The sequence below is a fragment of the Lampris incognitus genome, chromosome 1 (genome assembly GCF_029633865.1).
Source record: "Lampris incognitus isolate fLamInc1 chromosome 1, fLamInc1.hap2, whole genome shotgun sequence".
NCBI classification, from domain to species: Eukaryota; Metazoa; Chordata; class Actinopteri; order Lampriformes; family Lampridae; genus Lampris; species Lampris incognitus.
The window spans coordinates 101,126,609-101,150,580 of record NC_079211.1 but is presented as its reverse complement, the minus strand read 5'-3'; the positions used below and the strand labels follow the sequence as shown (position 1 = coordinate 101,150,580).

At 44.9% G+C, this 23,972-nt stretch overlaps 1 protein-coding gene across 6 annotated transcripts in view; it reads left to right on the top strand.

The window, feature by feature from the left end:
* The window catches only part of LOC130121764 (potassium channel subfamily T member 1-like), a 166,005-nt gene extending 143,079 nt beyond the window's left edge, over positions 1-22,926 (top strand). For 5 of the 6 annotated variants that reach the window (XM_056290844.1, XM_056290681.1, XM_056291011.1 and 2 more), the window contains 12 exons: positions 123-228; positions 502-674; positions 2,761-2,832; positions 3,465-3,599; positions 7,320-7,431; positions 7,731-7,832; positions 10,163-10,246; positions 11,432-11,560; positions 14,122-14,142; positions 16,364-16,664; positions 20,031-20,115; positions 20,385-22,926. In XM_056290844.1, coding sequence (XP_056146819.1) covers positions 123-228; positions 502-674; positions 2,761-2,832; positions 3,465-3,599; positions 7,320-7,431; positions 7,731-7,832; positions 10,163-10,246; positions 11,432-11,560; positions 14,122-14,142; positions 16,364-16,664; positions 20,031-20,115; positions 20,385-20,505 — 1,441 coding nt within the window. In that variant the 3' untranslated portion in view covers positions 20,506-22,926. The remainder of the gene's footprint in view (positions 1-122; positions 229-501; positions 675-2,760; positions 2,833-3,464; positions 3,600-7,319; positions 7,432-7,730; positions 7,833-10,162; positions 10,247-11,431; positions 11,561-14,121; positions 14,143-16,363; positions 16,665-20,030; positions 20,116-20,384) is intronic. The other variant, XM_056290763.1, reaches the window with a different exon arrangement.
* The last annotated feature ends 1,046 nt before the right edge of the window (positions 22,927-23,972 follow it).

The window sequence follows — 23,972 nt, the reverse complement described above, 5'->3', positions numbered from 1 at the left end:
AGTAGTAGTCTTTGTTGTACAATAGTCCCTCCAGTTGAAGAGTGTGAAGATATCTTATCTCAGAAGCCACATCCTGGATCTTAAGTTGTTCATTATTGTTGGGGGGTTTTTTGTCTTGTTAGTTTTGTGAAGGGCTACCCTCCCAACTCGCCCTACATCGGCAGCTCTCCGACTCTGTGTCACCTCCTACCGCAGAAAGCTCCATTCTGCTGTCTTCGCTTAGACAAGGTGAGTCCATATGCACAAGTATAAAAAGGCATAAACACCATAAAAGCACCACACTTCAACCACAAAAAACTTGCCCGAAGCTCATGGAGAATATGAATGCATTTAGCTTGTTGTACATCCCTTCTATGGGAGGACATTACATCACTATCAGACATTTATTTTGTAAACCTTAAACTATTCAACACTGAGAGTACTCTTGTTGTGGAAAGCGGCTCACAGGACGTTGCAGAAACCCGTCACTGACCGTCTGTTACGTTGCCTCTCTCCACGCAGGGCTGCACCCACAATAGCTTTGAGGACGCCAAGGCATACGGCTTCAAGAACAAGCTAATCATAGTGTCCGCTGAGACAGCAGGGAACGGCCTCTACAACTTCATCGTCCCTCTGCGGGCCTACTACCGGCCCCGGAAAGAGCTCAACCCGATAGTTCTGCTGCTAGACTACTCGTAAGGCTGCACCCCTTTCGGTCCAACCCAGGGTGGTCACACCATTCATTCGTTTGTTCATTCAGTCATTCATTTTCTACAGACACTTAATCTAAATCAGGCTTGCTAGGGGGTGGCGCATGCTTTTCACCCATTCAGCCCCAATAGACAAATGGTGCCCCTGCTGGAGGTCAATGGGACACAGACACTGCTGGTGTCGGCATACCTGGAGCATCGCACCAACAAGAAATAGGTCAGTTATCCAGAAACTGACCTCTTTCTTGTATGCGTGTGTGTTAGGTGGAGGACCAGGAAGACACCCTGGACACGTGGCCACTCCATTACAGAACTCAAACATACAGTCACTCACACCCCCATTCATACTTATAGGAAAGTTTGTGTGTCCAGTTATGTCGCTGCACTGCAGTGGCTAAACAGAATAAACCCACATAAAAATGGGGAGAACATACAGACTTAAACAGAGGAGCTGAACTCAAACCCAAGGCTCTCTTGCTGTGGCACTGCTAACCCAACGCACTTCTACATATAATAATAATAACAATACATTTAATTTGTGGGCGCCTTTCAGAGCACTCAAGGACACCTTACAGAACACAGTAAAAAACAAGCAGCACCGTATCAGACAGCATAAAATTAAAACAAAGCAGGGTAGAAAATAAAAAGTTAACGCAACAGATAAATATAGAATCAACATCTGCACAAAACTCAGTGAAGCATGGATCAGACTGAATATGCCAATTTGAAAAGGTGCGTTTTGAGATGGGATTTGGAGGTTGAAAGAGAGTCAGTGTTGTGAATGTCTTGTGGGACAGAGTTCCATAGGCAGGGGGCAGAACGACTGAATGCTCCAGATCCCATGGTAGTCAAGCGGTGTAGTGAGTTGGAGAGCAGAAGAGGATCTGAGAGTGCGGGAGGGCGTGTGGATATGAAGGAGCTCAGAAAGATATGAAGGAGCGAGGTTATTAAGGGTCTTAAATGTGAGGAGCAGGATCTTGAAGTCAATACGGTATTTAACAGGGAGCCAAAGGAGTTGCTGAAGAACAGGAATGGTATGATCTGTGGGAGGAGTTCTGGTAATGATACGGGCAGCTGAATTCTGGACCAAGTGAAGCTTATGAAGACACTTGAGGGGAAGACCAAAGAGGATAGAATTACAGTAGTCAGTATGACATGACTCAATGTACTGTAGCAAAAAATGTGCAAAACAAGCACTATTTACAGGCACCGAGTTAATGCAACAGCAAAAATGAATCCATTATCACAGGGAATTATATTTTCAAGGGTATTCTCACTTTAACACAGTGCTTAGTGATTCATTGCATATGTGTTGTCTGAAAAGACTTATTGAAAGTAGTTTGCATAAATAAGATTGAAAAAAGAAAGAGAAGGAGACAGTTTGCTAGTTGATTGCCTGGCTACTATCAAAGTTGGCATCACAACCAATTAAATAACATGCCGTTCTTCATGGCAACTGTCAGTCCAGCTGGAATGAGGCTACAGCCAGTCGGGTGGCTTGGCTGAAACCACCCATTGCGTAATTAAAGATGATTCGTGTGCCTCCCCTCATTGTCACGCCAGCTCACCATTTTTCCCCACAAAGAGTGACTTTGACTCAGCATTGGAAAATTAGGAGAGTTTTACATTATCCACTAAAGGCAGTACATCAGCAGGAGAATGGAAAGCAGTAAAAATTTGGATACAGGCTGTGTGTGTGTGTGCGTGCATGTGCGGTGCTGTTTGTTCATCTGTGTACATACTCATTGTGTTTGGGGTGTACTCATATGCTTGGGCCTCCTCTCCAGTGATGAACTGCGGACATAAACCCTGTGATATAGTCTTCGGCAATGACCCGGCTTATCCTTTTGCTGTTTCTATAGCAACCAGTAAAAAATTTGCTTTTGCATGAGAAATTAAAAACACTCATCGATCACATTGCCTTATGAATCACCGGTTAATAGCATGTGCTCTCGCTCTAATTGAGAAATTACACAGGAAACCACATCACGGGTGTTATGTAAGAAGGAATAACTCCCTGATGGTAATTAGAGTAGGATGCCTGATCCCTGATGTTTCCTGTTTGCCACAGGCCTGATAACCACTTTCTGGAGGCCATTTGCTGCTTCCCAATGGTCTACTTTATGACCGGCACCATTGACAAGTAAGTGTCTTCCCTTAACAAACTCATTTGGCTTTAATGATGATGTCCACCTCGGTGACCTTTCTGTCCTTTCTCATCACAGCTACAAGGCATATATTCAGGAGAGTATGCATAATAACCCTTTTAATGAGTGGCATTACTCATAAATACATCCTTAATGGCCTGATAAGTCACTTAATAAGGTGTTTGAAAGGTGTATGAAAAATTATGATACAACTCCCTTTAATTGAATGTATATCCTTGGTTCTGGGGACATTGGTGTTATTATGTTCTCTAACTATGCTTCCGTTGCTGTGTGAATTCTGCATAGTACAGACCCATCAACTACACAGTTTACTCTCTGTAGATTTTCTATTGTCAGTTTGTTGTACCGGTGCCTTGCTATCCCCCTTCAATTCTTTCACTCCCCTCCCATTTTATAATCCTGGATATGTAGATATATTCAGAGAGTCCTAGATATTCTCATCCAAAACTATCTTTAGACAGTGTTGGTCTTCCTAATTTAAGAATGTTACATTATTTCCCATGTGTATCCCAACAAGTCAAATACCTAGTGCCTTGTTCCTAGTTCCTAACGTACAAACTTACTTGGCAAACATTTAAACTTGATTTAACTCTCTGAATGGTCCCAGCTTGGACAACCTGCTCCAATGTGGCATTATCTATGCTGACAACCTGGTGGTGGTCGACAAGGAGAGCACCATGAGCGCTGAGGAGGACTACATGGCCGACGCCAAGACCATCGTCAATGTTCAGACCATGTTCAGGTAGACCAAGTTCAGAAGAGCAACTGTCAATGTCTAGAAACATGTAATTAAATGTAAGATGGGAGAAGGCATAACCTCATCTTATTGACACTAAAATTGCCCAACAAACTGAATAATGGCCAATAGGTGAATATAGAGCTGTAGGCGTGTCAAGAAAACCTTGATTTCCTTGCTTCTACATCTCTCTCAGTGCACTGGTAATCCCTTGTTCTCTATTAATACCTCCTCCCTGTCATGTTATTTTCGACTCAAACAATAGTTTCCACTCGCCAGTTTAATTAATCCTGCCAGTCATTTATTTTCCTCTTCGGCCTGCCATTCTCCTGCTACCACCACCGCTAGTATCGTAGCCTGCTCTGTGTCCCTGAATAGCTGTCCATGGCCTGAATTAAGGGGTTTTAACTTTTAACTCCATAAAATGTATGTTTTGTGATGCGGTCAAGTTTACTTGTATATCCCTAAGAGCTGCAGTCTCAGAGGGCTTTATGGTCACACACAGTGTCGGTGCCAGAACAAATCTGATGGCCGGGCCTACGGTTTTCACGGGGGGGCATGAGCATTAAGGCTGTCAAATTTACATTCTATATTTGAACATTCTTCGATTGTGATTTTTTTAAATTAATTATTTGCTAAATTAACCTTCGAATGTGCGCTTAGAATCCTTACTTGTGCTCTGCTCTTTTCCCCCGTTGTTTTCCATTCGCGCACAGACGCTACAAGCAGATCGCGTGAGCTTACTCGCAGCAAACAGCCCTGTGTGTCACACGCAATTACCACCTGAATGGACAAAATCACACATTTTTCTCCCCAATTTTACCTGGCCAATTACCCCAGTCTTCCGTGCCATCCTGGTCACTGCTCCACCCTCTGCCGATCTGAGGAAGGCTGCAAACTACCACATGTCTCCGCCTATACATGTGGAGTCGCCAGCTGCTTCTTTTTACCTGACAGTGAGGAATTTTGTCAGGGGGACGTGGCACGTGGGAGGATCACGCTATTCCCCCCAGTTCCCCCTCTACCCCGAACCGGTGCCCCGACCAACCAGAGGAGGCGCTAGTGCAGCGACCAAGACACACACTCACATCTGGCTTCCCACCCACAGATACAGCCAATTGTGTCTGTAGGGACGGGCGATCCCCGTTTTGGTAGGCAACAGAATAGATCGCTACACTACCCAGATGCCCCGAGATGTTTCTTAAATGCCAGTTGCTCTCTTCACCAGCATTACCATGTAATAGCAATCAAGGCACACTTTTAGAGAGCAAGAGATCTTAAAGATGTCACTGCTCTTCAGCCAGTGGCACTTCGGTTATAAATCATGTTATAACATCCCACAAAACCCGAATCAGCACCAATGACCAATTACAAAGATGAGCATATTGGATGATATTGGTGAAGAAGAATAGAAGTTTTTCTATGGCGACTGAGGTTGGGTGTGTGATGTCTCACATTAAACAAGCTAAAGATAATCTTCAGACAGCTTATGATGGAGATTGGCAACGATGAAGCTGAAATTTTGCTGATTTTATGTTGATGCGATGGGTTCCTCTGCCACATCAAAATCTCATGAAATGTGGTTTGGTTTACAGTCAGCCTGGGTTCAGAGGGGAGTTGGGGGGTCTTGGAGGTCATTGGTTCATGTCACTCAACTATACCAGTGGTTCAAACTGCTTTATCTCAGGCCTGTTTAATGGCATTCTTTAGTATGATACACAGTGCTGCCAAGATAAGAGGCTCAATTCCTGCAGCAGTGCTGAAAATGCATGCAGTCAGCACACTGTGAGGTGCTTTGGATAGAAAAAGTGTCTAGCAAATGGTGAATTCTGTGTTATGCTGCACTTTCAGTAGGGTTACTAATACATGAGAGTCTCTTAATATAGAGTATCTTAATAAAAATGAACACATGCAGGATCCACTCACATGAGTACGCAATTGCTGTAGGTGCAAGGAATCATAAGAAACCATTAAAACAGGGGAAAAGGGGAAAAAAATGCATACTGCACAAGTGACAGCCCAGTCTCTCTTTTTGAGATTGTGGAGTCTTCTTTTTTTCCTTGTTTTGAGGCTCTTTAAAGGTCAGTCAATCAATCAATCAATCAAGTTGCATGTTATATAGCGCTTTTCTAGCTGCAACAGCCACTCAAAGCGCTTTACATTTCTGGTCAAATCACACACTGATGTTCCACTCCGGTGTCCTGCTAACCCCGCTCCTCCACAATCACGAAATTTAAGCATTTTATTTCATTGATTATTATTATTATTGATTATGTATTTAAATGTGCTATGTGCATTAATTAATTTAAATTTTTACATGATGTTTGAGTACTAATTTTCACATCATCACTGAGTAATTGGCGGGGGGGCACAACTTTCATTTGGGGGGGCGAGGCCCGGCCAATGCCCCCCGTAGCGCCGACACTGGTCACACTGAAAAACAGGTAGACACTTGAGCTGGGACGATTCACTGATTCAAACTGATGCACCGGGCTTAATGTTTAAGGTTCTACATCTCTTCGGACAACTAGGATCAAGCAGAAGTTGGAAGGGAATCATAGAAAAATCAATGCGGACTTCATTGTATCAGTAAAGCATGGCATTTCTGCTCCTTTCGCATTCTGTTTCTCTCGCTTTTTTCTCCAAAGTTACCTGCGTCAGTATGCTTGTCTCTCTCTCTCTCTCTCTCTCTCTCTCTCTCTCTCTCTCTCTCTCTCTCTCTCTCTCTCTCTCTGTCGTCAACTGGCCATGCACAGAAAATAAAACCAACTTTCTACAAGTTCATCTCCCCAACCGATCCTGAGGAAATGTGTCATGCACTACCAAAGATCACTTATTGTGTAGGCCAAATTTGGGTTTTATGAGTTAGACTGGTTTTCATGTTGTACTACCAACAAATGAGATGCCATACAGGATGTTAGCACCGTCCTCATCTCCCTTTACTGGATTGAGTAGATGTATACCTACTAGGATTTCTTCTTGCATCCAGTCACAAAACTGTAGTCTTTGTAGAATTAACATGGAACTGATTACAATATTGCAACACACTGTATTGAATGACATCACCTTGCATTGTATTGTGCCGGGAATCAGAAATGCTTTATTCATGCCTGAGGTGAAGGGGTTGAATTGATTTATATCGATCTCTTGCCTGCTTAAAATGCATCGAGATGCATAAATAGTTGGTTGCATGTCAAGATACCAGTCAAATCGGTCTCGGGGTGAGATACAGTAGATGACACCATCTGTCCTTAGTCCCTTGATTTGAATGAAGAAGAAAAGCTCCATAGAAACACCTTTTCAGTGGAAAAAGATGGGAGAAACCTTAGATATAGGGTCAACGCCAAAGCTTCTGTTAGTATTATTGTTAAATGAATAATAATTTCAGATCATGTGTCACTCCTGATTAAAGTATGTCTATATTGTTTGACTTTGGCCTTGGATTCTCGAAGACTCCGGTTAAGGAGTCTGTTTATCTGTCTTCAGTTTTGTGTTTAAGAGTTAGTTCAGCTCAAGGTTTCAGCCCACACGGCACTTTCAAGGACAAACCACCACGAAAAAAATCCTTGAAAACTACAGCACAAAACTAATGGTATTTATCAATGTCACATTGGATCTTCCAAAGGCATTTATTCCTCTCTCTCTCTCTCTCTCTCTCTCTCTCTCTCTCTCTCTCTCTCTCTCTCTCTCTCTCGCTCTCTCTCGCTCTCTCTCGTTTCCCCTCAGGTTGTTCCCCAGCCTCAGTATTATCACTGAGCTCACCCACCCATCCAATATGAGATTCATGCAGTTTCGGGCCAAGGACTGCTACTCACTGGCTCTCTCTAAGCTGGAGAAGGTGAGGGATTTTCAGGGCGAGGGAAACATTTCTTGTCATGACCTGGAATCTCACTTCATCCAGAGGCTCTCAACCCCTGACCTTGAGTCATGTTCCCACCCATATGTTAAAATGAATTGCAATAAGCAAACTTCTCAAAGCTAAAAATTTGCAATGCAATGTGTCAGTGCTTGCCTAGTTTTTGAGCAAATAAGTGCAGCACTAGTTTATTGAGAGAGCACTGAAACCCGGGAGTCAGACAGGGATTTTGTCTGTTATCTGCTCTCTGTGTCTCTAATCTCTTCGCTTCCTCTCAACAGATAGAGCGTGATAAGGGCTCCAACCTGGCTTTCATGTTCCGCCTGCCGTTTGCTGCAGGCAGGGTGTTCAGTATCAGCATGCTGGATACACTGCTGTACCAGGTGGGTCTGTGGGGAAGATAGCTATGGTGCTTTTTCACCTGTTTATGTTTAGTGGTGGTTGCGATAAATGTGCATTTAACCGGCGCACACTCATCTACTATTCCCTCTCTCATGGATACTCATTCAGCTTTCAACAAACTAAGTCCAAAACTGCTTCTCAAAGCCCAAATTTACTCTTGATCTTGTGGAGAAGGTTTTTGCCAAATTTTCACGAGAACAAGTTGAACAATGAACACAAATGCGGAGAAGGTGGGTTTAAACGGTGACGATCCATCCATCCATCCATTATCTGAACCACTTATCCTGTTCTCAGGGTCGCGGGGATGCTGGAGCCTATTCCAGCAGTCATTGGGCGGCAGGCAGGGAGACACCCTGGACAGGCCGCCAGACCATCACAGGGCCGACACACACACCCATTCATACCTAGGGACAATTTAGTACAGCCAATTCACCTGACTTACATGTCTTTGGACTGTGGGAAGAAACCGGAGCCCCCGGAGGAAACCCACGCAGACATGGGGAGAGCATGCAAACTCCACACAGAGGACAACCCGGGATGACCCACCAAGATTGGACTACCCCAGGGCTCGAACCCAGGACCTTCTTGCTGTGAGGTGACCGCGCTAATCACTGCGCCACCGTGCCGCCCTACAGTGAAGATCCACTGTGTAAATTATCACACGATAATTTAAGGCACATAGGAGTACACTTTCCCAACTGCTTCAACTATTAACAGACCGCTAGGTTTTAATATAGTATGGTATACAGAAGTTTTATTTGTGTTAGTAATATCAAAATGTCAAGGTTCCCACAGTGTGGGAAGATGGCAGCACAAATTCACGTTCGCAGCGGCCTCACCTTGTACCGGTGTGGGAAGATGGCAGCGCGAATTCACATTTGCAGCGGCCTCACCCAGTACCGTCGATGCAGTGTCTTTGTCCACGTCTGTGTCTACATTTTTGTCTTCGTTTGTTGGCTGGGAGAGCTTGGTCTACTGCGCTGTGTGCCCAGGGACCGCGGCCTTGACCAGAGCTGCACCCGAGGAGGTAACATCGAGGGCAGTCTGACAGGACGCGGAAGCGGGGCAGGCTAAGCTTACTGCTAGCCCATGCAGACCAGCACTTCCGATAACACCGAGGGTGGTCTGGTGGCAGCCTCACCTGTCGTTGTCTGGTGTTTTTGATGTCGTCGTGTGGGGTGCAGGAAGGTGTGTCAAGGGTGTGTGGCTGGGAGAGCTGGCGCTGGATTGGCTGGGAGGGCTTGGTCTGCTTCGTCCAGTTGCCACAGGGACCATGACCGCTGCCTGGAGCTGCGCCTGAGGACTAAACACGGAGGGCGGTCTGACAGGGCGCGTAATCGAGGCAGGCTAGGCTAACTGCTAGCCCATGCAGACAAGCAGTTCTGACAGTCATCCTGGCTGGCGTTTGTTGGACAGTGATTTTTTTTTTGGATATACTATGTGTTAGTTTGAATATGTGTGTTCTTGTAGTTCTTAAATGTGTTTTTGTCTGTATGTTGCACTGCTGTGGGCTGGGGGAAACAGCATTTCATTTCACTTCATGTGCAAGTACATGAGGTGAAATGACAAATAAAGTGTTCCTGATTCCTGATCCCTGAAAATGAATCTTGGGGCTTCCCATTTATTTTCACTGGCCAAGTTACTGTCCGGTGCATCCTTGGTAGTTTGAAATTGGTAAGCTTAACTTCCTGAAACCTGTCAGGAAAGTTTCAGGACCCACGCCTTGCTTTGGAATCACACTTGAATCAATAGATAAGAAGTCAGTTGCAAAGTGAAAGACTGTTGGGGGGAGGGGTCATTTGCCCCCCCCCCGGGTACCCACATATTTGAAAAAAAACGCTGCAAAAGTACCCTCTTGGATGCCCCTATAGTAGATAAAACATGATAAAGTGCCCTCTAAGATGGCCCAATGTGCAAGACAACGTGATATAGTGCCCTCTAAGGTGGACGAAACATGATAAAGTGCCTTCTAGGGCGCCCTTCCAGTGGATACAATATGATATAGTGCCCTCTAGGGTGCCCTTCTAGTGGAGAAAACATGATCCTTGCATTAATGGGTGCATTTCCAGTAGTTCATAAATGTGTCAGGACTTTCTACACACTGGTGCCCTACTGCATACAGCTATTTTTGCCCCTACCCCTCAAATAGCCTGAGTCCGCCACTGTGCACAGTATGGTAATCCAAGACAGATAAAAATATATATTGATAAATAATGTAAATATATTATTCCAGCTGACTTTACTAGATCAAAAAGGTTTCACTCAAATATTGACTATTTCTTTGCTCTTTCCTTTCTGTGCTTCTTGGCAGTCTTTTGTCAAGGACTATATGATTCCTATTGCAAGACTACTCCTGGGTCTAGACACCACACCTGGCTCTGGGTATCTGTGTGCGGTAAGCTGGAATATCTCCATAAATATCCCTGCACCAATGTGAACATTACATTAGACTGCACTGCAGAGTTGCCTGTAGGTGAGACTGCGCCACCATAGACAGTGGTAAGGGAAACTACTTTGAAAGTATAGGTCATATTATTCATTCATATTGGATTAAGTTTAACTGCAGTGAAGGTAAATGTGTGATAAATATGTGATTATTTTATGAAATTGGAATATTTTGTTTTCCAAAGTCCTTTACAGTTCAGACTACTTCATAAGAATATCTTCATATTAGGGGTGTAAGAAAATACTGATACACTTGAGTATCACAATACCGTCTTTCACAGTATTGTGTCAATTTTCAAAAACACTGCATCGATTCATTGATTACACAGAACAGAGACGTGGCAGTGGAGCCACGTCATAGTGTTGTTTACATCTCTGACCACTAAGTGGCAGGTACAGTGTTGGGACATGGCTGCAGGTGTTGCCAGTGCCAAGCTAGCTAGCTACTGAAGTGGTAACTCTTATTTCGTGCATGTTGAAGTGTTATCTTTACGACTTTCTTGACATTTGGACAAAACATGGCACTGTATCGTAGTGTTGGTAATACCATAATACATTAAAGTCTATTGAATCTTGTGTTGTGATTTGATTCGTCTTGCCAAATTGTTCCCAAAAAAAAGCCCTACTACTTATTTATACTTACATTATAACTGCATACAGACTCACATACTGTTTCGCAGTTACAGTGATTGACTGTACTTCAAAACGACAAATAGATAATAAGTAAAAATAAGTAAGCAATCCTACAATACTGCAAATACCACTAATGGCAGTAATACTAACAGTAACTTGAATTTAATGACAATAAAATTGAATTGAATTGAATTTTGTTGAATTACCACTTGGCTAATGCAAAATATAGTTAAGTTGTTAGTACTGGTAACTAGTACTTCCATAACACTATGATAATGTCAAACCTCACTCTGCATTCAGCTGAAGTGTCCTTGAGCCCAATACTGTCTCTAAGCCTCCTTCCTCCTCTTTTTGAACTACTTGAACCACATAAATGGAAAAAAAAGAATAAACTTAAATGTAAAAAAAAGGAATGGTCAAGTGATTTGCATTAGGACTGAAACGTCTGGTTCACACTCTCTCTCTCTCTCTCTCTCCCTCTCTCTCTTTCTTCTCCTCTAAGATGAAGGTGACGGAGGAGGACCTGTGGATCAGGACCTATGGCAGACTCTTCCAGAAGCTGTGTTCCTCCAGTGCCGAGATTCCCATCGGCATCTACCGCACCGAGTCCCACATGTTCTCCACCTCTGAGGTGAGACTGCCCCAAGACCAGAGGAACATGTTCAGACTCATCAGAGACCTTTAATCTGTCTTCCTTCCTTCCTTTTGCTCACTTGCTTGTGCTCACTTGCTCACACGACTCGCTTTTTTATTTCCATTATTTCTCCCTTTCCTTATTTCTATCCATATTTCCATTCTTTTCTGATTTCCTCCCCTCTCCACGTGACACCCTTTCATTCTCTCCAGTATCAGTTAAAGTATTAATTTAGTATGTCATTCGCTCCCTATCTTTACTTCCTTCCTTCCTTCCTTCCTTCTTTTCTGCCATTCGTCCACCTACTCACCCTGTTTTTTTTCCTCCCTTTGTACTCTCATCATTCTTCCTGTCTCTTCTTAGCTGTGTGTTCATCCTGGCGGGCCTCAGTGCCACTCTGCTTCCCTTGTTTTCTGCTTTGCATATCAGCTGCTGCTCATCGTAATCAAATCTTCAGCCCACATGCTGTTCTTCAGTGAAGAAAGTCACAAGACAGACAGGAAAAATAACCAGCCTTAATTGAAAAGCACAATGTTTCGCCCCATTATGGTCTTCATCAGATGTGAAATAAGACTAAAACTGTGTCCGCAATCATTCCTTCGTTCACCCCTTCACGTATGAAACACTCTAAACCTGTTTGTATCACGCTGGATGGGGTGTCGATGGCCGATTTTTCTTTTTTCTTCCTGAAATCATAAAACTCAGAACGTGTATGACCACTCTCAATAAAGCGATCAGCCTCAGGGCTGGAGTGATCCCCACCATATATCACACTTCCTATGTTGAAAAATACGGGTGAGGAGTTGTCTAGATGTCTAATCCTCATAAAGAACTGAGTACGGACAGCAGATGGCATAAATTAAGTTAACAGAGTTAATATTAATAACCCCTCTAATGGGATTTGCTTGCCAGACCTCGGGTGAGGAAAATATCTATCTATCTCGTTTTGTCTTTGGCTGAGCAAATACGTTTTGAGTGTTTGTAGCTGATTCAGACACAAGCTGCTTTTTAGATCTTGGGGATGACGACTCTGCATGCAGGAAATTATTCTTATCAGTCACTTTCTTGCAAAGGTCGATGGATGTGCGGCTACCTGCAAGAGTACCATTGTGGCGGACATCCTGCCACACCATCACATCCATTTCTGTTAATTGGAGAGGGGGTGTCTCATTCCTTGCCACCGTTACAAAGCATGTGCATGTTACGGTGCATTACAGTGTTTGTCGCACACTGCAGCTGCGTGTGTAGTGTCTTGGATTGTGTCTCACACTGCCCCCTGGTTCAGTAGTCGCTGCAGTAGGTTGAATTTCGATTGGTTAGGTTACCGATTTGATGAACATTGGGACATCCTGAAGACTCATAAATGAGCGACCCGACTGCAAAACAGCACACTGTAATGACGTAGCATCAGCATAAATTATATACGTTTTATATGAGATTGCCGTAATGTTGGGTCTGTTTGGGTAATGTTAGCTATAGTTAGCTGGCGTTCTATACAAGCAGGCGCGGATCTACGGGGTGGCAGCTGCCACCTCTGGGACACAGTCTTGCCACCCCTGTTGCCACCCCATTTATAAATCAGATAATATGTTTTTAAAGTATATTTTATGCACATGCATGGTGAAGGTCAACGAGACCCGCACCAAACTCATCTCAAACAGTAGAGAACAAAATACATTCGATGAAATCCGAGTTTTGAATAATAATACGTTTAGAATAATGTCCATTGCCCCCCTCCTTGAACCTCATGCCACCCCTTTGCCACCCCAGGAAAAAAACCTCTAGATCCGCCACTGTATACAAGTAAAGCTAAATACAGCCCAGGTTTTGTGAAAGAGTTTGGCGTTAGCTGTGGCTCTAAAACGTATTGGAAAAATAAAGAACAAACTGTAAAAACTGTTACATGTATGTAGCTGTAACAATAGGTGCATTTGTAAATAAGGTTGGGTCTCTCGTCCTCCAATCTCGCCTCAGCTCAGATCGCCGTACAGCCGAAGAAGAGTTACGTCACTTCCGGTTGGGGAGAAAAGACGCTCGCTGGTTTTTACGGTGCATTCTGGGAAATATCCAAGGAGTAAAAGACAAGAGAACGGTTTTGCGTCTGAGGAAAGCCGTCGTGGCGGAAACATCATGGCTTAATAAAGGGCTGGTTATTTCTCTTAGCCGGCGAGCGTCGGGCCGCTTACGACTTTCCTCACGACGCGGTACTTTTTGAGGCGGCGCCTCGTCGCGCGCTGTTTCAGCTCGAACATTCATGCTGCCGTCCTCTCCACACCACGCCGCCATTAGCCAAGCAGGGGGGGGGGGTGAACGTCGTCTGTCTACGTTGTTTCCTAAACCCGCCACTCCCACCACCTCATCGGCCTGTTCGATTAGTTGAACGGCAGAGAAGTGCCTGGTGTCAGTCTGCCTCCCCGCTGCCAAGTAAATATGAGATATTTACTACGCTACGTTGGCGTTTGGAGATGGTCAACATGTCTGGCTGGCTTTGAACGTCCCCCCCCCCCCTCATCTTTCATTTTGTCTCCTTGTCTGTTTGTCCCTCTCCTGTTCCCCAGGGCAAGGAAGGTCACCCGCAGGTAAGTCCGGACATCTGTGTCTTTGATAGCCAGGTTTCAGCGTGACGTCACTTCCTGCTGCGGTCTTTCAGTAAAATAACAGCTCCGGTTAATTTGCTCTGCGATGGCAAACCCCTGAAGGGCCACATCCCCAGCATGTCGCTAATGCGTCGAGACTACATTAAAACACACGTCCGGGCTGCAGCTGAGAGCGTTGACGGGCCGTCGCTGGCTCTTTGAGAATAGCCTTTATAAATGACTTGAAGCGGTGCTTAATGTGGAGAAAATGTAAGTGCAGGTACCCCTTGTCGGCATTTTGGTGCACGTATCGGCGAACACCAGGATATTATTACTGTAAACTACTAATAAGACACGTTAGCCCCTAGCTAATGGGTCTGACCCTTTAGCCGAGCGGTTAGTGGCGTCGCCTTGTGGTGCAGTAACACCTCGTATCGAATCCCGCACCGGGCAAGAAAATAACCGGTTACATTGGTGGCAGTGGTGGGATCCGGAAGTGTGCGGATCCTCAGAAGTCTCTTCGGAGCGCGGGAATAACAAAGCGCGAGGGCGCGCTTCCGGGGAGGGTGACGACTGTAAACTAGTAATAAGACACGTTAGCCCCCAGTTAATGGGTCTGACCCTTTAGCCGAACGGTTAGCGATGTCGCCTTGTGGTGCAGTAACACCCCGTATCGAATCCCGCACCGGGCAAGAAAATAACCGGTTACATTACATTTGGAGTTTCTGCAGTGAGTGGAAAGTGCTATACTATGGAGATTTGCTGACGTTCACATCATGCTACCAAATCAGTTCTGAGACAGGGAAATTAATGGTACGGCTTTTTTAATGAGTAAATCAAATTAAAATGAATAAATCAAAATGAAAATAAGATTATCAATAAAATCAGAATTAAATGTAGAGGCGTCCGGGTAGCTTGGCGGTCTATTCTGTTGCCTACCGACGCGGGAATCGCCGGTCGAATCACCGCGTTGCCTCCGGCTTGGTCGGGCGTCCCTACAGACAATTGGCCGTGTCTGCGGGTGGGAAGCCGGGATGTGGGTGTGTGTCCTGGTCGCTGCACTAGCGCCTCCTCTGGCCGGTCGGGGCGCCTGTTGAGGAGGGAGGGGGAACTGGGGGGGATGGCGTGATCCTCCCGCACGCTACGTCCCCCTGGCGAAACTCCTCACTGTCAGATGAAAAGAAGCGGCTGGCGACTCCACGTGTATCGGAGGAGGCATGTGGTAGTCTGCAGCCCTCCCCGGATCGGCTAAGTATAATTGAGGAGAAAATGAGGGGAAATCCCCCCCAAAAAAGAATTAAATGTGGAAGATAAATTAAATTTTGTCGGGAGAGGCTCTGCAGCTGACCTGCGTGACGTGGTATGGCGTACTCGGGTCCCTTACTTTGACATTTACCGAGGTCGGCCCACTTCAAGCTCTGCCTAAAAGCCAAAAATGTGTTTTTAATGGGATAAAGGAAGACGTTGCTTCTAAATTAACCACTAACCACTACTTTTTGGATGACATTCTTTTGTCACAGCCACATGCTAACCGTCTGTTATTCCTACACACACACACACAATACTAACCGTCTGTTGTTCCTAGACACACACACACACAATACTAACCGTCTGTTGTTCCTACACACACACACACACACAATACTAACCGTCTGTTGTTCCTACACACACACACACACAATACTAACCGTCTGTTGTTCCTACACAGCCACATGCTAACCGTCTGTTGTTCCTACACACACACACACACAATCTGCTAGCATGCATTCACACATTTGCATGTGCACACACAAAAACAAACACGTTGACAATTAATTTGTCAGGCCCCCCCGGTGGCTCACCTGGTAGACACATAAGGCTGAATCCTTACCACAGCGGCCTGGGTTCAAATCTGGCTCAGGCCCTTTGCTGCATGTCATCCCCTCACTCCCCCCTGCCTGTCACTGTTCAAATAAGGCAGAAAATGCTGAAAAATAGAAATAAACTTTAAAAAAAAAAACAATTTGTCACACATCCATTTATACACACACATACACACAGTGTTTACCTCTTTCACACACACGCAAAAATCATATACACATGACAATCACACACAAAATCACATTAATGTACAGTGACCACAATCCCTCTTTCCCTCACATGTTTTCACTCACACGCTAAAAAAGATCACGTGGGGGGACAGCGTTAACTCCACACCTTTTCTCGCCCCTCCAAAACCCCCCAGTCTCAGGTGTCCATCAACTTAGAAGAAGGGGGCGAGGAGCAGCGGGAGCGGCGCGAGTCCTGGAAGGAGAAGACGGCCCACCGCAACTCCACCACCAGCGACCAGTCGGAGCACCCGCTGCTGAGGAAGAAGAGCATGCAGTGGGCGCGGCGCCTGAGCCGCAAGAGCGCCAAGCCGGCCAGCCGTGCCGAGCGCATCTCCCAGCAGCGCCTCAACCTGTACCGGCGCTCCGAGAGGCAGGAGCTCTCCGAGCTGGTCAAGAACCGCATGAAGCACCTGGGCCTGCCCACGGTGGGATATGGTAAGTGGTGAGAGAGGCCGAGGGACTGGCGCGCCGGGTAGGTTTTGAAGTGGGGCTAGACTCGTGTGTGTGTGTGTATATATATATATATAGATAGATAGATAGATAGATAGATAGATAGATAGATAGATATAGTACTGTATAACTATAGCATAGGATTATACATATGTTTTAATAGGTATAATCTTTAAGTGAAAAGTTAATCTATGAAGTAGTAATTATGAAGTAGTAATACGTTTTAACAAGAAAATAATGTGTAAAGAATAAGTTTTAATGCATATTGTATGGCAAGAGTAGGGCAGTGGCTATGTGTACCGGTTATTTATCCAAACCACAGTTAATGAAGTTATGCAATTTTAGATGTTCATGTTGTTAGTAAATGAGTGAATGCTATTTTAGTGCATTTGTACCATCCCACCAGTTCACCTCATCTCATTCCCTTTTTTTTTTTAAACAACTGGGGGCTGTGAGGTCCCAGGGGGGTCCATTGTCATCTTAAAATCAAATCATCGTCACCTTTTTAAGAAACCGTCATTAAAGCCCCCCAAACTCACGCCATGCTCTCCGTTCATGCCCCCGACGTGCGGTGGGAGCCAGTACACCTGTCATCTCAGCATGAGGACTGCACACCCCCTTCAGGCATGAGGCTGCAGAGGCGCTGGTGTTTGAGCTCATGCTGCGTGTGATGTGCCTGTGTGTTTTCTTCTCCCTCTCACTTTTCATTTGCTCAGCTCAGCTCCGCTCTCTCTCTCTCTCTCTCTCTCTCTCTGTCTGTCTGTTGTCCTCACCATCTTCATCTTCTTCCTCTTCCGCTTCAAAAAAAAGAAGAACTCAGAATCCAGAATTGTTCACCTTGCCAAAAAAGTAACGCGTCATCGGGACGTGGTTCTGTCGAAAATCCCGACCGAGCTCGTGGTCTTTAAAGAAACCACCTAGGAAGACCCGAATTACGGCAGGTGAATGATCCTGAGCAGATTCTGTGGAGGCTCACTTTTATTTTTCAGATCACGTTACTGCATCCTTTCTCTGCCTTCACCTCTCAATTTCTAAACTTTGTTTGAAAAATGTGGATGCTTTTGTTGCCTGCCTGATTTTTTTCCTCCTTTTTTCATCTCTGCTCTCTCTCTCTCTCTCTCTCTCTCTCCACTCTTCCTTCCTTGGCTTGTAGAGGATGTTTCTAATCTTACTGCCAGTGATGTCATGAATCGAGTAAATCTAGGATATTTGCAAGGTAATTTCTTTGCGTGTTGTGTCCAAGCCATGTACAACATATGACTGGTCACCTCCAGCCAATGGAGATGATATAGGTGTCTTTTCACACCCGTCTCTTTTCCAGTAGCCCTCTTAAGTTTAACTAGGGATGATTGACAATAGATACAGCCTTCCACAGAGGGCGTTTTGTTTTCACACATTTTTGCCCGGTTTTTTTCCTGTTTTGTTTTTTTGTTTTGTTTTGTTTTTTTGGATACATTAATGTGTACTCTATTGTAAATGACTTGAGCGGGCCGTAGAGGGTAACCGTGCTGCCATTGCTTAGAGTTGCAGGACATTTCAGAGCAGCCATATTCCAAGGAGACCAGGCGTCCAGGTTAGCTTGCTAATCACAGCACTGCTGTTGTACTGCATGATTGTGTGTGTGTGAGTGGGTGGGTGGGTGCGTGTGTTCTGGCAGAATGAGTGGTACATCCAGCAGTATGTCACTCTTCCTCTATCTCTCTCTGCCTTCTTTATCTCTAGTCTTTTTCTGCATTGTGTGGACTTGAGGTGACCGTTAAAATGGTTCCGTGGTCACGGCAGGGCATTGGAGTATGGCTTAAGAGTGAAGCAGGAAGCATGGCGGCCGTGTACGGGGAGAGGAACAGTGTCTTGTGTTGTCACCCGGAGCTCCACAATAAGAAAATATGTGAGGGAGAACCAAAGGGTTATTTGATTTTGAGGGAGTTTTAGAAAAGGGTGTTCAATGTGCCACGTATCGTACACACAACCCCCCCCTCCCCCGTAAAAAACACCTGTCCACTTTCAGCCTCAAAACAGGGTCATTTAACAGTAGATCGGGACCCTTTCCTCCCTCGCACTTCAAAATGCTTTTTGCTTCACTCTTCATTTTTGGTTTGGAGCGGCACGGCAAACTGCGTCCAGTCTGCGACAGACGAAACGGCAGAGCATGACCTTGTATTTGTGGGCGTGTCCAACTTTTTCCAGTTGGGGTGGGCAGAGAGAGTGAGTGAGTGTCGCTCGTCGGCATGGCAATCTGGCGCCCTTGTGGCCACAGCGGTCCAGTCTGGAATGGAATGTGCAGGATGAAAAAGGAATGCAGTCCGGTTGGGGTGGATGTGGTTTGCGGAGTCACGAACGCTAGCTGCATGTTGCCCCCCCCCTCCCACACCCCCAGGAAGCTGCGCATGAGGTTGCGCTTGTGGCAGACAGCATGGGCCTCCCCTCCTGTACCAGCCACGGCCTGACAGTAACATTTAGCCCTTCTTTCTTCCCCACTCTGCCTGGTCTTTGAAAAAGGGGCACCATCAGGTGGGTTGTTACTGTATGGAGACGCACACGTCCCCCCTCAACTTCCCCCACCCCTACCACCACCAGCCAGCCAACTGGGCCCGATACACACACACACACACACACACACACACACACCCCACTATAGTGAGACACATCCATCCATTGTCTGAACCCCATATCCTGCTCTCAGGGTCGCAGGGATGCTGGAGCCTATCCCAGCAGTCATTGGGTGGCAGGCGGGGAGACATGCTGGACAGGCCGCCAGGCCATCACAGGGCATATTGCAAGTCAGTCCTCAAAATACTATTGATTGGACAAGACATTTTGACAGGTTAAAAAAGTGAAGAGCTTTCCTTTTCCTCTTAAAAAGATGGGATGAAAAGCAGCATATACGTAGTAATACTAAACAACACAGCAGACGGATACACAGGGATGCTGGAGCCTATCCCAGCAGTCATTGGGCGCCAGGCGGGGAGACACCCTGGACAGGCCGCCAGGCCATCACAGAGGGCCGACACACATCCTATATATAAAAATTCACCCACCACTGGTTTGAAATTCCAAATAAACTTTAGACTTCAGTAGCAAGTAGGTCAAAGTTTGCATAATTAATGTTCCCTAGACTGAAAAAAAAAAGTTATGCCCATTTGGAAGCAAACTAGATCTCAGATTTGCCCTTTCGGCTAAGTCTTAGTCTTTGGTACTTACTGCAGACAAGATGAGGGAAATCTTAAATTCGTCAGAGCGGTTAGAGGGCTCATTTACCAGCTAACGGTGCATGTAATTTGGGGGGGCGGGAAGTTGGAGCTGAGGTGCCAGTGTGAAGGTGAAGCTCTCACCTGTCTAATCTGTTTTTAGATGAGATGAACGATCACCAGAACACGCTATCCTACGTGCTCATCAACCCTCCTCCGGACACCATGCTGGAGCTCAACGACATAGTGTAAGCATCAACCCGACCACCTGTTTTTTCTGTCTGCCCGACTCTGCTTTCACTGTAAGTTGTTGCGGTGTGTTGTAGCAACACCGCTCATTCAGCTGGATTTCTGTTTTTATTCATTGATTGTTTTATTACTCTTTCTATTATGCTGTGAGGCACTTTGTGATATTTGTTTTAAAAATACTAAACAAATACAGATTATTATTCAGAAATTCAGTATATTTAAACACTGAAAAGTAAAGGTTTTAAACATCTTAAACGTTTCTCTGTAGATACATTATCCGGTCCGACCCATTGGCTCATGTGCCAGATGACCTGCCCATTGGACAATCCCGGGCCAGTAGGAACCAGCAGGACTATGCTACAGAGACGAGGGATGAGACTCATCTATGAACCCCCCCCCCCCACGAGTCCCCATCCAATACCCCCAACCCCACCTGGATACCATTCAGAGACATGAGTTAGGGAGAGAGAGACCCTAACCCTTACCTCCAGGACCCTGGGCTCATTCCCCAGACACAGATTGAGGTTAGTAATGGCCCAAAACAACTATCTGGTGAGAGCGTCTCCAGCCCCAAAGCCAGACAGACATAAATCTCTGTTTGTGGTGATGACTCAGAAAACGTGCCGTTTCCCGCCGAGCTGCTATGGAAGGATGCATGACGAGTGCCTCATAATTAACCCCTTGCTCCCTGCACACACCTACCTACCTACCTACCTACAGACAAAAGCCCTCGCAAAACAGTATCAGATTACGGTCCAGTCACTGGAAACCAGACCGCCCTGCTGACCCCAACGAGAGCAAGCAACCAAAGGCCTGACAGACTGATTTGGTCAGAGATCCTGTGATAGTCATGTGATGAGGAAGTATGCACTTGCACAGAACAGGACCTCATTTCACTCAGCATGTTGTGCTCTTGGGGTGACGTCCTTTTGCCATGACCAAATTGTGAACTTTTGCACCCCCTTTTATTTTTGTTGTTTTTTGAGGGAGAGCTGCAAAGCTGACACCTTTTTTTATTTGTTTTTTTAGTATAAAACCTTCATTTGTCTTTGGACAGAATTTATATTCTCTTTTTTATACTTTATAGTGTCATTCTGACGGCACAAACGTTTTGTTGTTACAAGTCGATAAGCCAATTTTCAGAGGTACACACCATGCAGATGGAGTGTTTCCACCTGCCACACTGAATTTGCGTTTTTCCACTGTTGCATTGACAATGAATAATTTGCTCTGTTTATTGTACAAGAGTGAAAGCCTTCAAACAATGAACACACCATTTATTCTTTCAATCTAAATGTCTTCTGTCATAGCCCTTATTGGTGCCATTCCTTTGTCAGCAGTTGCTTTGTAAATATCTTTTTTTTTAAATCAGCTATTACATCCTATGTGCCATTTTGGATCTACCCTCTCTCTACATCCATGCTATGTATTATCTTTGCCATTATTTCTATTTACGTACACCTTGTCAACTTGAGTTGATAAGAATTGGCAACGGGCACTATTCACTTGCAAGTGTTACAATAAGACTTGCATGTGAGCGTCTTGGCTGCAGTGTGACTGGTCGCCTGATTGTTTTGCACAAGTAGCAACAGGTTCGGCCAAGTCCATCTGTGTGGTCGTACCTGGTGCTGAACACGAGCAGTTCTCCCCAGATTGTATGGTCCACATCCTGTACATAAGGCAGTGCAAACGTGTTGTGTTTTCACTTCATTTGCAATTTGATCAGTGATAATTTTACTTTGTTGACATGTTTGTCTCTTATTATCAGTGTGGATAACATCGTCATTCCTTTTGGTCTATGCTGTGTTATAAAAATGAAACAGGACTTGAACTACTTTTGCACTAAGCTCTGTGGGGATTTCTAGAGCATTATAGCATGACCCTTTAATCTGAATCTATACAATAGGGCAGTATTCGACAGTATTCAACCATTCCTAAACTTGTTCTGCCAGGATGTGCATTCGCAAAGCTTTGATTGGTTTGCAATAGTTAGCCAGGTTTATTTTTGGAATGTGCCATTTTTATTTTATTTTTTTTAACTTTTTTTTTTTTTTGTGAAAGAATACAGACGTAACAAGCAGGAAGTGTAAAATGGGTTGTCTTTTTGAAAATCTCATGAATGAGAACTGCCAAATCCAGAGCAAGGACCCTCATGTGATTCAAAGTGTACGTTTTTGCAACGTTCCATGGAAATGGACCGGTAATGCTCTAGACTTTGCAAGCCAGAGCGCCTCAGAAGGGCGGTTTACAGGATTGCAGAACCGGTGGACGATAGTATGTGTGACCAACACGGAGGACATAGTATGGTGTTAAAGCGCTGTTTCAGTTGCAGCCCTTCGAGATCTTTCTGTGACATCATTTCCCCTGTCAGCAAACCTGACAACCCCCAAAAAAGGGTAAATATCCTCTGGCGGTAACCTTGTCCTACTGCCAACACTATACTATCATAAGGGGCATGCAAACACTGTCAGCATGTTTTGATATACAGCTTGCCAAGAGAGACATGTTTTTGTACATGGTAGCTGGCTAATGTGGAAGTCCAGTGACCAGAGAGATCATCATGTCTGCTTGTTATTGGGAACCATATCATTTGATATTTTGTATTTATATGAATGGGCCATGCATGTCCTCTATTGTGGGTGTATAAAGAACCTGTTTACCTTCATCCTATCCTGTTTTTAAGTCATTGTCAAAAGGGTTGATCCATTTTGTACTATTTCTTATAAGAAGTCAGTGCACTTATTACAAAGTAAAATATGAAAATAAATGCTGCATGCAGCCGGGATTAAAAACAAACAAATATACTGAATAAAGACGTCTCTTTAATCTTGCACTTAAAACGAATTCCTGAACATGAGCATACATCCACATGTGTTCGTCCTCTCGGTTTGACAACGATATAATTAACTGTTTAAAACATGTCGATCATAGAAATCACTGGATCCTGATGGTGGTGTTCACACAGTAATCTAAGGAAAGAGGAATATAAAAAGCTAAAGACAAGCCAAAAAGATCCTGCCTAGATGTCTTGCCCATGCATGCATTTGTATTTACAAGCATAGATTGAGTATCAAAGATATGTAAACAAAGATGGATTATAATTTGATATGAATGAAATGATGAATACTGATCACTAAACTGAACTAAAACTAAAGAGAACAAACACCTGCCAACAACAAAATGATAATCTTACCAAATAATTCAACTGTCAAAGTGGTGTTAACTCATTGCATATTTTAATTTCAGTGAATTTTTTTATTTAACTGCCTTACGTGCCTCTGCCACCCCTAACCTAATGCCCCTTGTCCCTGTTGCCTGCAGCGCTGCTTATTGATGTGTGTTTTTATCCACCTCTCTCTGGTCCAGCGGCCCTGATTCATTATTCAACAGCAGACTCTCATACCCTGGGGAGACAGCAGAGGGCGCCTTTGAACCGACATTCCTCCGTTCTCTACTGTCGATGCCCTCTGGTATCTGCTCATCTGTTAATCTCCCATCGGTCCCAGTGGGATTCTGGATGCCAGAACCACCTGCTATTCCTACGATCTCCTCATGTTTGGTGTCTTGCTCTTGACTGAGGTGAGCCTCATTCTTCATTTGGCTCTTTACCTCACTTTGGATTTCACTGACCACAGACTCTCCCATAGGTGTTGCATGTGGTGGCGAGATCTCCCCAGGATCATGGTCCTCATCTTGACTCAGGTCAGTCCGGCTGTGGGTCTTCATCTCACTGGATGAGGGACAGCTCGTAGTTACTTGTGAGCTGGACTCTAAGGCTTCAAAATGTTGTTTTGAGCAAACGCTAGTCTCAGACAGCCATGACTGGGACTTTCTCGATTCTGTTGGAAGTTCCTCT